Source organism: Equus przewalskii, chromosome 19 (genome assembly GCF_037783145.1).
Source record: "Equus przewalskii isolate Varuska chromosome 19, EquPr2, whole genome shotgun sequence".
NCBI classification, from domain to species: domain Eukaryota; kingdom Metazoa; phylum Chordata; class Mammalia; order Perissodactyla; family Equidae; genus Equus; species Equus przewalskii.
The window spans coordinates 1,199,967-1,215,385 of record NC_091849.1 but is presented as its reverse complement, the minus strand read 5'-3'; the positions used below and the strand labels follow the sequence as shown (position 1 = coordinate 1,215,385).

At 40.6% G+C, this 15,419-nt stretch overlaps 1 protein-coding gene across 37 annotated transcripts in view; it reads left to right on the top strand.

The window, feature by feature from the left end:
• The window catches only part of EXOC2 (exocyst complex component 2), a 212,947-nt gene extending 202,311 nt beyond the window's left edge, over nucleotides 1-10,636 (top strand). For 26 of the 37 annotated variants that reach the window (XM_070583938.1, XM_070583921.1, XM_070583939.1 and 23 more), the window contains 3 exons: nucleotides 4,343-4,404; nucleotides 6,937-6,996; nucleotides 8,903-10,636. In XM_070583938.1, coding sequence (XP_070440039.1) covers nucleotides 4,343-4,404; nucleotides 6,937-6,996; nucleotides 8,903-8,996 — 216 coding nt within the window. In that variant the 3' untranslated portion in view covers nucleotides 8,997-10,636. The remainder of the gene's footprint in view (nucleotides 1-4,342; nucleotides 4,405-6,936; nucleotides 6,997-8,902) is intronic. The other 11 variants (XM_070583949.1, XM_070583937.1, XM_070583953.1 and 8 more) reach the window with 1 other exon arrangement.
• Nucleotides 10,637-15,419: the final 4,783 nt, after the last annotated feature.

The following is a 15,419-nucleotide window of genomic DNA, read 5'->3' as shown; positions in this document are numbered from 1 at the left end:
TTTCTAGTCCACACATGATAGGGTGGTCAACATCGTTAGTTATCAGGGAAATAAAAGCTAACACTATAATAAGATACCATTATATGTCCACAGGATGAAAAAAATTAAAGACTGAAAATACCAAATGTTGGCAAGACTGTAGAGAAACCTGGGCTCTCACACGTTGTTGGGAATGTAAAATAGTATACCTACTTTGAGAAAAGCTCTTGCAGTTTCTTTTAAAACTAAGTATACACATACCCAGCCATTCCAATCCTAGATGTTTAACCAAGAGAACTGAAAATGTATGTCCACGAAAAAAACTTATATGAGAATGCTCATAGCAGTATTATTCATAATAGCCAAAAACTGGAAATAGTCCAGATATCCCTCAACAGAAGAAACAAACTGTGATAGGTTAATAAAACCAAATACTGTTAGGCGTTAAAGAGAACAGTCTACTGGTCCCACCTGGATGCATCTCAGGAGCACTCAGCTGAGTGAAGGGAGCCTACACAAAGTTCATTTCATCCACATGAAATTCTACAACAGATGAAACTAATCTATGGTGGGAAAAAAAATCTCAGGACAGTGCTTTCCTCTCGTTGGTTGAGATTTACTGGGGAGGAGCCTGAGTTCCTGTGCCTTGATAGGGTTCCCATTGCACAGGCGTATGCATCGGTCAAAACTCATCAGATGGTACCCTCTAAGATTTGTCTGTTGAGTAGTACATAAATTTTAACTCAAAAAATAAAAACAGAATTGAAACAGTCTACCCAGTTAATGGTGCATGGTAAAGTACATCACAACAATATGGTGGATTGATAATGGATAGGTATGTGATAGTCTTAGTAAATGTTAATGGGAGACTCTGGGTATATAGGTGTTCACAGTAAAATTCTTTCAAGTCTCTATATGTTTGAAATTTTTCATGCAAAAATATTGGAGGGGCAAAAGGAATGGAGAGCTCGTTAATTTGGCAAATTGGTTAGGGGAAAATCTGTTACAAATGTTACAGAAACTTCTGCTGTATTTCCAGTTGTCACCGGTTTTCTCTAAAAATTTGATGGATCAGACCTTTGATATTATAAAGTTGAAAGGTGATGATTATTATTAATAGTTCTATCAAAGGAGATCAGTAGCATAAATTGTGTAATACTGAAGATTAATTAAAAGGAAATTGCAGTAGCTACAGAGGCCTAGCAGTCTTGGAAGTATAACACAAATCTCCCCTCGCCGAGAATTAGCTCTGTGACCTGTTCGCCTGATGGCTAAATTCCTCTCAGAGCTAGCAGGAAGAGGGCAGGAAGAAATATCAGAATCAGCTGGAGAACGTGTTTGATGTATGGCATCCAGGAGGCTGCTGGCCGCCATCACTGTTTCAACTCTAATATTCTGATACGTCCTAGAGACTGGGCAGTCGTTTCTATTTTCAAAAAGTTCAAATGAGTCTAAACCCTGGCTTCACGCTCACCCTCTGAGATGACTGTATTAGACTTCCTTCTTGTGAGCAGAGCACTCTGAGAGGGGCCACATGTTAGTCTTTACTAGTCACTCACATCAAGGCCAGTGCATCCGTCTTAGAACCTTCTGGAGAGCCAGTGTAGAGAGGGCTGGAGTGACGGTTTGGCAACTCTCACTGATCTTTTAGCACGACATTTTCTGGCATACACTTCTATTTGTATTATATAAATATCCGTAGCTTTTATAATTGGCCTAATTCATAGGTTAATTTAAACACCTTATCACTTTGTTTGAATGAAATTTCTACATGAAGATTAGCCTTACAGTGATTTAATCATTCTCCTAAAATATTCAGCTGAAAGTTCTCCCTTATTTTTTCTGTTTGGTATTTTCCTTGTAGATCTGTTTTTGTATCTACTGGAATATAAACAATAGAGACAGATTGTCATAAATATGCTTTCTGGTTACAAACTGTTCCTCAGGCTTCTAAAGCATTGAAAAAGGAAACGAAACAATTGCTTCCCAAACAGAAAAAAATTTCACTGAATATCCTGTATCTTATATAAATCAGCTTTTGTCTAGATTGGTTACAGAATTTCTAATTAACTCTGCTTTAAAGAGCTAGCCATACCTTTTCTCATTGTCTATGTCTTCTGCACTCCTGGAGACTATGGACTGTTTCTCCGGAGCATCACCCACACTGAGTCAGAGGCAACACGTGATGCGGGCTTCCCCATCGGAGGCCGTTCTAGACCTCCAGGGACAACTGAGCTGTATGTAAAGTCACACTTCTTCACGCTTGCAAAGAATTGTAAGCTTTGGGTTAGCTTTTCCCTTAAAAGTTTTATGCAGATATAATTCATATATCATACAATGTGTCTACAAGATAAAAAGTATATAATTCAGTGATTTTTTTTTTTTACTATGTTCACAGAGTTGTGCAGTCATCACCACAGTCAGTTTTAGAACATTCCATCACCCCAGAAAGAAACCCCAGACCCATTAGCAGTCACTCTCCATTTTCCTGCCACCCCCTAGCCCCAGCCACAGAAAAGCACCAGTCGGCTTTCTCTCTCTGATTTGCTATCTCTATGATTCACCTATTCTGAAAATTTCATATAAATGGAATCGTACAAATATGGCCTGTGTGACTGGCTTCTTTCCCTTAGCATATTTACAAGGTTCATTCATGTTGTAGCATGTACCAGGACTTCAATCCTTTTTATGGCTGAATAATATTCCATTGTATAAATGTATCACATTTTATTTGTCCATTCATCATTTGATGGGCATTTGCATTGTTTCCACTCTTTGGCTAATATGAAGAGTGCTTCTGTGAACATTTGTGTACCAGCTTTTATGGACATATGTTTTCATTTCTCTTGGGTGTATGCCTAGTGGTAGAATTGCTGGGCCATACGATTACTCCATGTTTAATCTTTTGATGAGCTGCCAGAGTGTTTTTAAAGTGGCTGCACCACTTTACTTTCCTACCAGGAATCCATGAAGATTCCATTTTCTCCACATCCTCACCAATACTTGGTACTGTCTTATTGATTATAGATACCATAGTGTTTGTGACATGGTATCTTATTCTTGGGGTTGTCTTTTCACTTTCTTGATGAGCACAGAAGTTTTTAATTTTGATGAAGTCCAATTATCTATTTTTTTCTTTTGTTGCTTATACTTTTTCTTTTTTTGCAGAAGATTAGCCCTGAGCTAACATCTGCTGCCAGTCCTCCTCTTTTTGCTGAGGAATACTGGCCCTGAGCTAACATGTGTACCCGTCTTCCTCTGTTTTATGGGGGATGCCTGCCACAGCATGGCTTGATAAGCATTGTGTAGGTCCATACCCGGGATCCGAACCAGAGAACCCTGGGCCACCAAAGCAGAACCTGTGAACTTAACCGCTAGGCCCCAGGCTGGCCACTTGTTGATTATACTTTTGATGTCATTTCTCAGAAGCTTGCCTAGCCCAACATCACGGAGATTTACTCCTGTTTTCTTCTAAGTGTTTTATAGTTTTATCATTTACATTTAAGTCTGTGATCTATTTTGAGTTAAGTTTTGTGTAAGGAAGGGATCCGACTTCAGTGTTTTGCATGTGGATGTCCAGTTGTCCCAGCACCATTTGTTGAAGAGACCGTTCTTTCCCCATTGAATGATCTTGGCATCTTTGTTGAAAATCAATTGATCATAAATTTAAGGGTTTATTCCTAGACATTCAGTCCTATTCTGTTGATCTTTATGTCTGTCCATATGCCAGTGCCACACTGTCTTGATTACTGTAGCTTTGTAGTAAGTTTTAATATCAGAAAATGTGAGTTTATCCTAGTGTGTTATTCCTTTTCAGGATAGTTTCGTCTGTGTGAGATCAACTTGTCAATTTTTGTTTAAAAAAAAAAAAAAGCTGTGATTTTAATCTGCATTTTTGTGATTAAAGTCAGTGTGCCTGGAAGGGCATAGGTGTGAGGAAGTAAACCAACCCACTTCCTCAAATCTGTGGGGGAGGGGAATAATTCAGGGACAGTGTTTCAGACTTTCCTTCCTCTCACAAGCAAACTGCAAGAAAAATTACTGGTTAGATAGTAAATACAGATTGCTGGAAAATCTTTGCACAGTTTGTACCTTTCATAGCAAGGTATCTGGCTCCCTGCCTTCACACAGTCATACTTGACTATGAGTTAATTTTCAGTAGAAGGAAATGTTGTCACAGCTGATCTCTTTGGACTGTTTTGGAAAGTCCGTTCATAACTGACGGTCCCCAGGGCAGTGAGAGGAACGACACGCCTGCAGTATTTCGCCGACCCCGTCCCTGCAGACCGTCGCCTCACCACTTGTTTCTATTTGGTCATGAATGCGGTTGCCTATTGTCACTTTGTCCTTTTCTCCTCTTTAGGCAAGGCTTGAAATCTGTGCTTTGAGGGATACTGTGGCCGTTCACCTGACGTCTGAAAGCAAGTGAGATACTAAATGTTCTTGTTCTGAGCACTTCCTTAAAAACAAGCCTGTCTTCTATTGTATAAAATCCTCTGTAAAGACAACTGATCGGAGGGAATGCTCACGGTCCTGTGACATGAGAAAGTTTGTATTTCATTGATCAATTTTTTACTGAAAAAACATAGACCTACAAAAAGCCAGGGACTCCTGAGAGGGCTTCTTTGTAGCATAATACAAAGGAAGACAAGTTTAATAGAATTGTATGTTTTTCATTTGCTCAGATAAACCTTAGTCTCATAAATGAGGCAGCAGAACATCACATATTTCAAACAAGGAGAGAATAAGAACTGAGTCTTAGTCTATTCATAGCAGACTCTGAAGGGCAGTTCACGCGTTGTAAATATCAGCATAAGAGGAAGCCTTGTGGTTTCTCTGCAAAATTTTGTAGTGGAAATTTGATGATAATTTTTAGCTGTTTTGAATGAAAGTCAGGATTTCCTATCATTGAAGTATCAGTAAGTGAACTGAAACAGCACTAAGTATTCGTCTATTCAAGATTGTTTACTCCACTGCAGAATTAACTAGGAAACACTGGGTTGTATTGTGAATGTGCCTGAGAAGCCAAGGAGTATTCAAATAGAATATTGAAGGGTACTTCGTGCGATATACTTATTCATTCATTTTCAGCTTTGATAACATGGCTTATGCCATCATTCTTACTGTCATCATCACAACTGAAAATTTTAAAATTTTACAATTTTTCCGAAGTTAGCTTCTTTCTTCTGTTCATCACGACTGACCAGAAGCTGTTTGTAGATGGCTCCCATGTTAGTTACTTAACCACATCTTTTCCCAACCATCGTTTTTCTGTACAAAGTGCTCAAAAATAGATGATAGTACCCAGTCCATATTTGATGTGTATGCATGCTTTGTGTAAGTACCTGTGTGTTTATTCCCCCTAAATTAACTTTTCGTAGCTTAAGTTCTTCATCTATGAAAAGAAGATAATACTATTTTCTAGGCAAAGTTATGAGAGAATTAAATGAGAAAAGATGTCAAGTCACCTTCTAAACTGCCAGTGCACTGCAAATAGTAGGCACTATCATCTTCAGCATCGTCAGTATTGTCATAGTGTAAAAATAAGGAGTAGCGGCCTTGCCTTTCTTCTGATGCTGGAGACTCCGTCCATATCAGGAAAGAAAAGAGCCGACTTCATACTGGGAAGGAGCTGAGTGTGGCCGCAAGCCACAGCCTGCCCCCGCCCTCAACCCTCCCCCCCACTTCAGACTGCTGAGGCTGCCCATGGCCAGGGTTTAGGACCCTGTTGGGATGTTGCGATCTCTCTATATGTTGCTGTCATATCAGCCCCTGGTTTGAGAAATATTGCTCAAAAAGTATATTTCCTGGTATACTGATGAGGATGTTTTTCAAAGACCACTTAAAAGTCAAGAATAATTACATTTAGTATTTAGTTCTTCACCTTAGTCAACCAGTCATAAAAGAAGAAGAGATAAGAAGTTAAGAACTGTTCCTCAGTGAACAGGAGAAGTTATTACTAAATAATCTCCCCTAAAATGCTTTTCATTTGATTCAGTAATTTTTCTGGTACTTCTACTTAAAAAAGTTAAACATACCAGATTGTTGGCTTTTTATTTTTTATTTATTTTTTTTTGGTGAGAAAGATTGGCCCTGAGCTAACAGCCATTGCCAATCCTCCTCTTTTTCCTTGAGAAAGATTGTGTCTGAGCTAACATCCATGCCAGCCTTCCTCTGTTTTGTGTGTGGGATGCCGCCACAGCATAGCTTGATGAGTGATGTGTAGGTCTGTACCCAGGATCTGAACCCGTGAAGCCCAGGCCACTGAAGCGGAGTGCATGAACTTAACCACTGTGCCACTAGGCTGGCCCCACAAATTGTTGGTTTTTTAATTTTCCATTTTTCATGAAATGAAATGATGTTGAATTTTTAAAATATACATATACATCTCTCCGTTATCCTACAGATTTTAAATATAATAAAAACTAAATGCTATAAAGATGGTGTTTAGTTATTAAAAGATATTGGCTGTAAATCAGGCCTTGTACATGTCAATACTGTAAATGTCCCCATTTGCATAATCTTTCACAAGATCATCCCTATTTCTACTTAGTTTCTTTTCTTTCTTACCAGTTGCTTTATCTGTAGTTGTTTTGTTTTGAAAATAAAGACTTTTTTTAATTAAACGTATCCACATTAAACTCTCATCTACCATGAGTAACATCCTTTTGTAAAAAATCAGTTTCTCCTTTAGCCTTTCACGTTGTTTTGTTTCCTAGTCAAATTTATCTGACCTGCTCCTACAAGGCCTCTCTCTGGTAACTAACTCTACCCTCACTTTTACTTTTACTTTTTCTATTGTTTTTCACTTTTACTTTTTCTCCTATTTGTACATGCTTCACTGGCTTATATTGATTTTTTTATGTTTAAGACATTCTTGAGAATTTTTAATGGGCTCTTAATTCCCCTTGGGAATATGAAAGAAATTTCAACTTAAATGTGCCATTTCTGTTCCAGGTCTAGTTTCAAACAGGCTTTGGAAGCCCTACCTCAGCTCTCAAGTGGAGCAGATAAAAAGTAAGTTCGGTATGCCATTCTCAGGGGCTAGACAGACGTGCTGAACAAGGTTTTGGTTTAAGGAAGAGCAAGCCTTAATAGTCCTTGGCAGCATGCATTGCGTTAGCTGTACCTGCCCGTCTCAGAAGTGACAGGGTAAGGTACAACCTTCTGGGTTTATGACCATTTAGAAAGTGGTTCTCTTGTTTTAGGTGACTAGGGCTGAAAACTCATAAGAAAGTTTATTTTGACTCACTCGGTAAACTATGTTATTGTCTTAAATTCTCAAGAAGGTAATACTTAGAGAAATTTAAAAGAGAGGACAGCCCAGTAAAGGGCAGGCCTCAGTGATTTTTCTCCTCGGCAATGTACATTTTGTGCTCCATATAATATGAAGTATTAAGAAAGAGTAGATTTGTATATATGACATAATGAAGTTGTATATGTTTCATTAATGCTGTACTAATGATCTCAGCCTGAGTTTAAACTTTGTTACTCATATAACAGGGGATTCTGGCCTGAGACAAAATCTAGGCCGGGCAGATTTCGTAAATGCCCAGCCTACCCTCTGCTGAGGCAGCGCAGACATTGTTGCTCCGTGCTCCTTCACCAACCGCAACTGAAGTTCACCTGCCTTTGCATTTGGCTCACCAGTCCCCAGGCAGATATTGATGGTGTTTTTCCTGCATGAAAAACTGGGTGTGGGCTCTGTGATCTGGCACAAGTGAATGTTGTGGAGAGGGAAGGCAGAGAGAACAGGTGGGGCCTGGGCCAGTGGAGGAGAGTGTCGCCTGGACGCTTGGCCTGAGCTTGGAAGAATGAGCAGCAGATGAGTTCTTTGGCTTATATGTTCCTTGTGTGTGTTCCTAAATGGGCGAGTGGATGGCTGTGTAACAGTGCCCTCCCCGAACCCTGTCTTCCCATTTCCTAATCCCTTCTTCTCTGGCTGACTTTCAGCCTCTATCTGAATTGGTTCCCAGCCCTGTTCATTTCTTTAAAATAAATATGATAAAAGATTAAAACATTCACTATTATCTTTAACATGTGGAGCATGTCTCAAAAGGCTAGTGCTTGAGAGTCAGGAACAGCAGACCCCCTGATAGGGTCCTGGATCGGGCTGTATTTTAGGCTACGGTTGGGACAGTCTTCTAATGCCAAACACTGTGAAACCATGCAATCATCTCTTGACCCCAGTACCAGTAAGCCCATTTCTTGGTTGCTTCATCTGAACCAGGTGAACTTAAGATCCCTTCTGGTGCTAAAATTCTATGCATAATCGGACAAGTTAAGGGAAAAATTGAGTTATCAAGTAGTAGAATGATTTGCCAGTGGAGTTAGAACTAACTCAGATTTTTCTGGTGTTTAATTCACCACTTTAGTTCACCACTCTCCAATATTTGTTACAGACAAAAATGCAAAATAAGAGGAACAGAAAATAGACCAAGAGGTCGTGAGGGGTGGGGATAAAGAGAAAGGTGACTAAAGGGGCAGCATCAGAGAATTTGGAGCTTGACGGAACTCTTCCGTATCCTCACTGTGGGGGTCGCTGGACTGCTAAGATGTGTTGATCAACATTCATTGAACTGTGCACCAGCCAAAGTGCATCAGAGTGGGCATGAATTTTTGAAAGGTGAATTAAAGTACAGGTCCAAACATTAACCTTTTTAGGGAGGAATCTAATTAATCTAGGGGAAGTGGACAGGAGGGAGATTTTTATATATAAACATAAATATGTACATAGATGTCTATTCCTATTAACTACCTTCTTTGATCGACTTGTTTCTGTTACTGAGTTAAGAAACCATGGATAAATAACTTTTTCAGCAAGCAGAAGCCAAAGCTGGGCAGTCGGCAAGCCTGCGTGTGTTCATGTTGCTGTAGGCAGCCTTCCTTCTGCCAGACTGTAACGTGGTGTTTCTCCCTGCAGGTTATTGGAAGAGCTGCTGAACAAGTTCAAGAGCAGCATGCACTTGCAGCTCACCTGTTTCCAAGCTGCTGCTCCACCCATGATGAAAACATAACGCTTCCAAAATAAGGGCAATCCAAAGATAACATGTAATAAAACCATTCACTTTCTTAAGTGCCCTAAAGGTATTTGGTGTATAAAGCATTAGATTTGCAATTTCTCTCTCTCTCTCTTTTTTTTTTACCCCGAATTCGTAGCTTAGAAAGATGTTGGTATATGTTTTATTTCAACCAGAGTGACCTTATTTGAAGTGCCGGAGCAGTATTTGTTTTGCCACTCTTACTGCATTAGGTCCTGGATGACTCTGGTGGCTTGTTACCAAGTGTCTCCTGGTGAGTGCTGCGGGAGCGTGGCTGCGATGTTCACAGGGGCATCCTCGGTGTCACATGCACTCGACTTTGAGGATCAGCAGCTTCCGAGGCACACAGAGAGATTGACGAGAAGAGATTTGGGAAGTTCTGTATAGACATCTTTGGAGCTTTAACTGTCCTAAACTGTACAGCTGTTCTTCAAAACTTTATTTCATTCAAATAGCTCTAATCACCTAATTCAAGTGGGCTTTTAGAAAAACTTGTGGTCTGCATGAAAACATAATATCTGGGGTAGGTTATTTGTGGTCCAGATGTCCATGAATTAATTTTGCGTTTTGCTGCCTAATTTTTATTTTTGAAAGTGCTGAAACATTAAGCACCTTTGCATGTAGTTTTTTTTTTTATCTCACTCACTGTTAGTTTGCTGTGTCACCCGACGTCGATGTGTCCTGTCCCTGAGGGGCCCATTGTTGCATGTGACGGGCTTGGGGACCAGTAGGTGCTGTCCGGAACAGCTGCAGGCCTCCCATCTCCTCAAGAACAGCAGGCCCTGTGGTGGCGCATCACTGTCCGCTCCTTCCCCTCTGCCGGTTTCTTTTCTCTCCACCACTTCTTACCCTTTCAAGTATCTTGCTCAGTAGCTAAAAGAACACTGCCCTGGCACAGTCTGTGTTTTCTGAGGCTTTGAAGACGCTCCTCAGTCACCAGGCTGTAGGAGCTGCTGGTGAACCGTGAGCTGTCTGTCCTGCATCGGCTGCTCACTTCCTTTACCGGAATAGTTGCAGGGCACTGTGACCTCTTTCAGAGTCAGGTTCCCTAGCTGACTGACTTCATCATGCCATTTGCTTCAGAAAACTGAGTAATTCTCTATTTGTAGTCTACTTGTCAGGATTTTCACATTTTTCTTTGGGTATCACAGAATCCTCTTTTTTTAATGCTGAAATTAATATCTTTATTAATAAAAGTAATTTTAGAGTACAGGATACACAGTACCCATTATTTGAAATAAGTCAGTGTTGTTTTGTTTGTTCATTTGGTGTATGGGGGGAAATCACAGTAACTAGAAGTAAAAGTTTAATCTTTTACAAATATGCTTGGTAAAGCTTATTAAGAAATATATGGGATATTGTCTCTCCTAAGCCATTTCACCGTTGTATCTAACTTGACTATAAACTAAATTGCAAACTGCAATTCTGAATGTTTGTGTATTTTAAAAAGCTAGTTCAGAGCATTCAGCCATTAAAAAATGTATCTTCAACACAAGATGTAATTTAGTTGACATTTTTTCCCTAAGCCATCTTTATTTCAACATTTTTATTAGCTGTGTATGTCTTTTTATATGTCTAGTTTTAACACTCAAAATAAATACTTAAATTCTGGTTTACTTTTTATTTGTCTTATCATTGTCAGAAGGTGTTCCTCAGGTGTCCTGCTAATTCTCTGCTTGCTGGGGGCTTTCCATATGCTAGGCATTGCACTAAGTCATGTCGTTCAGCCCTCCCAACAGCCTTATGACCACCTGATGGTGGTATTATGTCCATTCTGCAGATGAGGAAATCAGGGCTCAGAGAGAAGTTAGTGGTTTCTTGAGGACTATGAGGCTGGTCGGGAGGGGTGTGTGTCACACTCAAAGTTGTCTGGCTTCCTCACTCCGTAACTTCAACACTGCCCATTCTTCCTTCCAGCCAAACATGCCTTCTGCTTCCCCTGCCCCAGTGACATGGCTCAGGGAGCACGCAAGCACCAGAGGATACTCAAACTGAAGCAATATAGGGACAGCTGAGTGCTCGATGGCTCGCAGAAGGGAGGGTAGGCACATAAAAACCCCATACTCAAATGAGGTGGTTCAAGGACGACTATTCTAACAAGTCAAGGGGCACTTCTTGGAAGGAAGGGGATTTCACGAGCTGCTTGAGTTACAGAAGAAAACCTTAGTGGTTAAAAGAAGATGGCTGAATATAATGTAAGATAGAAGAAAGCTGAGAGATAAACCAGGACTTGGAGCAAATGTACAAAGAGGGAGCTGAGAAAAAGCATGCAGGTGCTCAAAGGTGAGCTTTCACACCAGGTCGCATTTGGATTTAGCACATCCACGTCCCTGTGGTCAATCTGGCTGTGTGTCAGTTAGCAAAGTTGACCTCACCTTCAATGCTAAAAGAGTGTTAGAAATAATTTGGTTTTACTAAGACTTTCTATATCAGTGTGCCATGAAAGTGGCATGTTCTAGAAATGATTCTGGCATTGTAAAACAAGCACCACTGCTGTGGGCACAGCTCCCAGGGCCGCTCCTGCGTCTCGTCACCTTGCATGCAGTTTTCTTGAAAGAGATGAGTGGAAAAGATTACATGTTAATTCTGGATTTGGTACAGGTTGGCGATGTGTTTCAGTTTTGATTGTGTGCTGTGGGATATTCTCCTATTGTGTAAGAGTATTATAATGTGTTTTGTGTAAAGTTATCATAAGGTTCAACCAGATTTTAAATCAAGACTAGGTTTCTAAAATAAAGTTAACTATATTTTATTTCATATATGCTTAAAATAATTATGCTTAATGATAGACTGAAACTTGCGTGTGTTTTTGTCATTAAACACTTTATCCAGCAGTACTATCGTAAAGGTTTTCATATGGATTTCTAAACTGCTCTGAAAATCTAGAAGATAGGTTGCATATTTGATATATACCTCAGACAACAGCTTTAGTGATCTTAGCTTTGCATATCTTTATATATTAGAGTCATCATGCTCTCTGTGTACTGATGTCATCTCACCTCCTATTCACCTACGTTTCGTTCATTATCGTGCATATCACTAGAAAGCCCTTTCGTACCTGGGCAGGTTGTAGATAGGTGACAAACACTTTATGGCAGGAGCCGCCAGGTCTTTGGGTTACCTGTTTGTAAGTTGGCTAATGAAAGCCAAATGTCAAAATAACCTTTCTTCTATCTAGACCCATAAAGTCTTAGCACTGGAGCTGGTCATGCTGTTTTCATCAGGCTTGTAACCATGACTGGGACCCTCCTGGTTGTGTTGCTGTGGTCATTGTTGATACTATTATGGTTATTATTGTTGATTTCTATCACATTTTTCTTGAATATTCTGTCCCACCTGCCTACAAACCCTTTAGGCACAAATCCCTGAGAACCAAGACCACTGCCTGAACTCTGATTGCCAAAGAAGGCCCACAGAAGCACTCATCACAGAGGGAGGAGGAAAACCGGGGAATAGTGGGGTCGTGGGGTTACAGAAATCAAGGGAAGAAGGCAGATCACAGTTGGAATGAAGAGACTGTTGGCAAGATGAGATGTTGTGGATAGATCCAAAGGTGAGTACTAAGAAACGGTTGCTAGACTTGGCATTCAGAAAATCAGAAATGACCAGACACTGGTAAGGAAGGAATCAGAGAAACTTAACACTTTGGACTGATTCTCTTAATTCATTGCAGAGGCGGTCAAGAGAGCTGCCTCTTCCGTAAAGATCAGAAAGTATCCTGGCCTCCCCACAAAAGTGAAGCTCTTGAGGGTCAGTCTTTCAGGCTCTTTGCTCACCTGCATTTTCTTTTTTCCTGAGTGTGTGATCAATTTCTGCTGCCTCACTTCTTTGTCTATTGGAATGACTTACAGATATTTATACCCATCCCTTTGTTTTCTCCAAAGTCCTTCCTTTCCAAATGCCTATTAAATTTCTCTAGCTAAATGATAGAGACTCCTGGAACGAGGCCTCACCTGGGTGTGGAGCCAACGTCAGGTGGCCATGGAGTCATTTTCTGTTGGCGCCATGTTTCCTGTGCCCTGCTCTCAGCTGACCCCAGAAGCTCTTCCGTGAACTGCATAGAGGAGGCCCGTGTGCTGCAGCCAGTAGCCACTAGGCTGCCTCTGGGGACTGCAGGTTCTAGCCCCGCAGCTGGTACTGAGCAAGCCCTCGGGAAGTATTTGTTGAATGTTGTTGGTGAAGTTAGAGTAGCAAATGTGACAGATTACCTTTTTATATTCTTAAATACGTAGTTTACAAAGTCAAGTGGTTCCACAGAGCTGGTTGTGAAAATGAGCAGCCCCTGTGCACCTCCCTCCCCCTTTGCCTGCTCCCCAAAACCCTCCACTTTCAACTCTCTTAGCTGATCTGATTCTTGTGGTGTTTACCTCGATGTCTCTATCTTGACAGGTTTGTATTGTTACTTTTAATTGGACAGCTTTAGTCACTATGGTCTTCCTACAGCAGCAGATGAGAACTTAGCTCTCTTTTATGGCCTCCACCATGTACGCACACTTCCCTTAACCTTCCCTCCCAGTATGTTCATTTTGGTTACACCATTGTTCAGTGTTCGAGTTGTTATGCCTATGTAAATGCCATTCAGCACTAAGCCGTAATACAGTAAGATCCTTTTCTATTATACATGTATTTTCTCTGTATTCTATGTAGTTTTCACTCGTCCCAAAACATTCTCCACCCAAGTTGTACAAATATCTTTACACTGTATTCAGACACATAGATATTTCATCAAGTTTATCTAACAGCGTCACCCACAGCCTCCTGTAGTCTGGACTGGGTGCTTTCCAGCTTATACCTGTCATCTTGGGATCTCCTGTCATCATCCTCATCCTAGAATTTTCCTCTGCGTCTTCTGGTGGGATCAGCAGCTTCTGTACCCCACGTCGTCCTCTTTCTTGGTTTGCGCCCTCATTTGATAGAACTCAACCTCTGGTAACTTCCTGAGAAAAGAGTGTGTGGGAGGTAGATTTTTTGAGACCTTGAATACATGATGAAAATCTTCCTAACTTGGCCTCATCTAGAACTCCAGGTTGGAAGAGATTTTCCTCAGAATTCTCAGGCCTCTGCACTGTTGTCCTCCAGTGCCTGTCTGTCTCTGTCTCTCATTGTAGAATCTTCTTGTCCCGGATTTCTGAAAGTTCATAGTGTGGTCTTAGGTGTGATACCTTTTTACTCCTGTTGGTGGGTCTTATGTCTTTAGATTCTGGGAACTTTTCTTGAATTATTTCTTTGAATTCCCCCTGCCCATTTTTTTCCTTTGCTGTAGTATTTGAATCCCGTATCCTGAGCCTTCTAAAAATTTTGAGATCTTTTTCCGCTTGCTTTCTCTCTTTGTCTTTATTCTCCTTTCTTAGAAATTTCCTCACATTTATCATTTAACCTCTATTGGGTTTTTCATTTCTGCTGTGTTGGTTTTAATTTATAAGAAGATTTTTGTTCTCTGCGTGTTCTTTTTTATAGAGCCCTGTTTATTTCTTTATTTCTCTGGGAATAATTCTCTTTTAGAAGTTTTTTTTCTTTTTGCATGTCTCCAATTTGCTTTATTCTTCTGTCTTCCATATTAGAATAAATGTCGTAAGCTTTAGATCTCCCCTCATATTTAGCAGTAGGGCATCAAAATGCCGAATAGGATTGTAAACACCATGCAGGGGTTGGGGCTCAACTGTGAGCTTCAATTAGGGTAGTATGGATGGGCCTTTTCACTGGGGAACCCCTAACATTATTATATTTAGGTCCTTTTGTGGGGCTGGTCAGATTTCGCAGAGAACTTCTTCCAATCTCGCGCCAATAGGGTGTGAGCTGCTGTCAGCATTCTGGAAGGCCAGAGGAGGAGGAAGGGGTGGAGGTCGTTTTTGTTGGTCAGTACCTCTGCTCTCAACTGGATGTGGATCACACACCCTCTGCATTGACCCTCTGCAGAGAAGACAGCTCTAGCCTTCTGCTTGAGGGGGGAGGGGAGAGGGTGTGTGCCCAGCTGTGTGGGGAGGAACAGGAGGCTTGGGAGCATCTGGCTGTTTCTTACACAGCCTTTAAATGGATCATTTGGTTTTAACCCCAACCTTGTCCCCACTTCCAGAAGTTCCCATACCACAAATTCTTGAGCCATTTGGGGGTTTTTGCAGTGTAAACAAGATTGCATCTTTGTTTTTCATACTGCCAACTTAGGATCTGACTTTCTTAGATCTGCAAATCGGTTTCCAACTCACTCATAACTTGGCAGCTTTCAAATCCTTCTAGTTATTATTTCCTCTTCTATTCTCTCTTTGTAGATTTATACATTTTATATATATTTGACTATTATTAACTATATATATTCTATATAAACTGTTATATGCAGTATATGTACTATGTGTATATACATATATACAGTATATATATACACACACATGCACATACACAAAT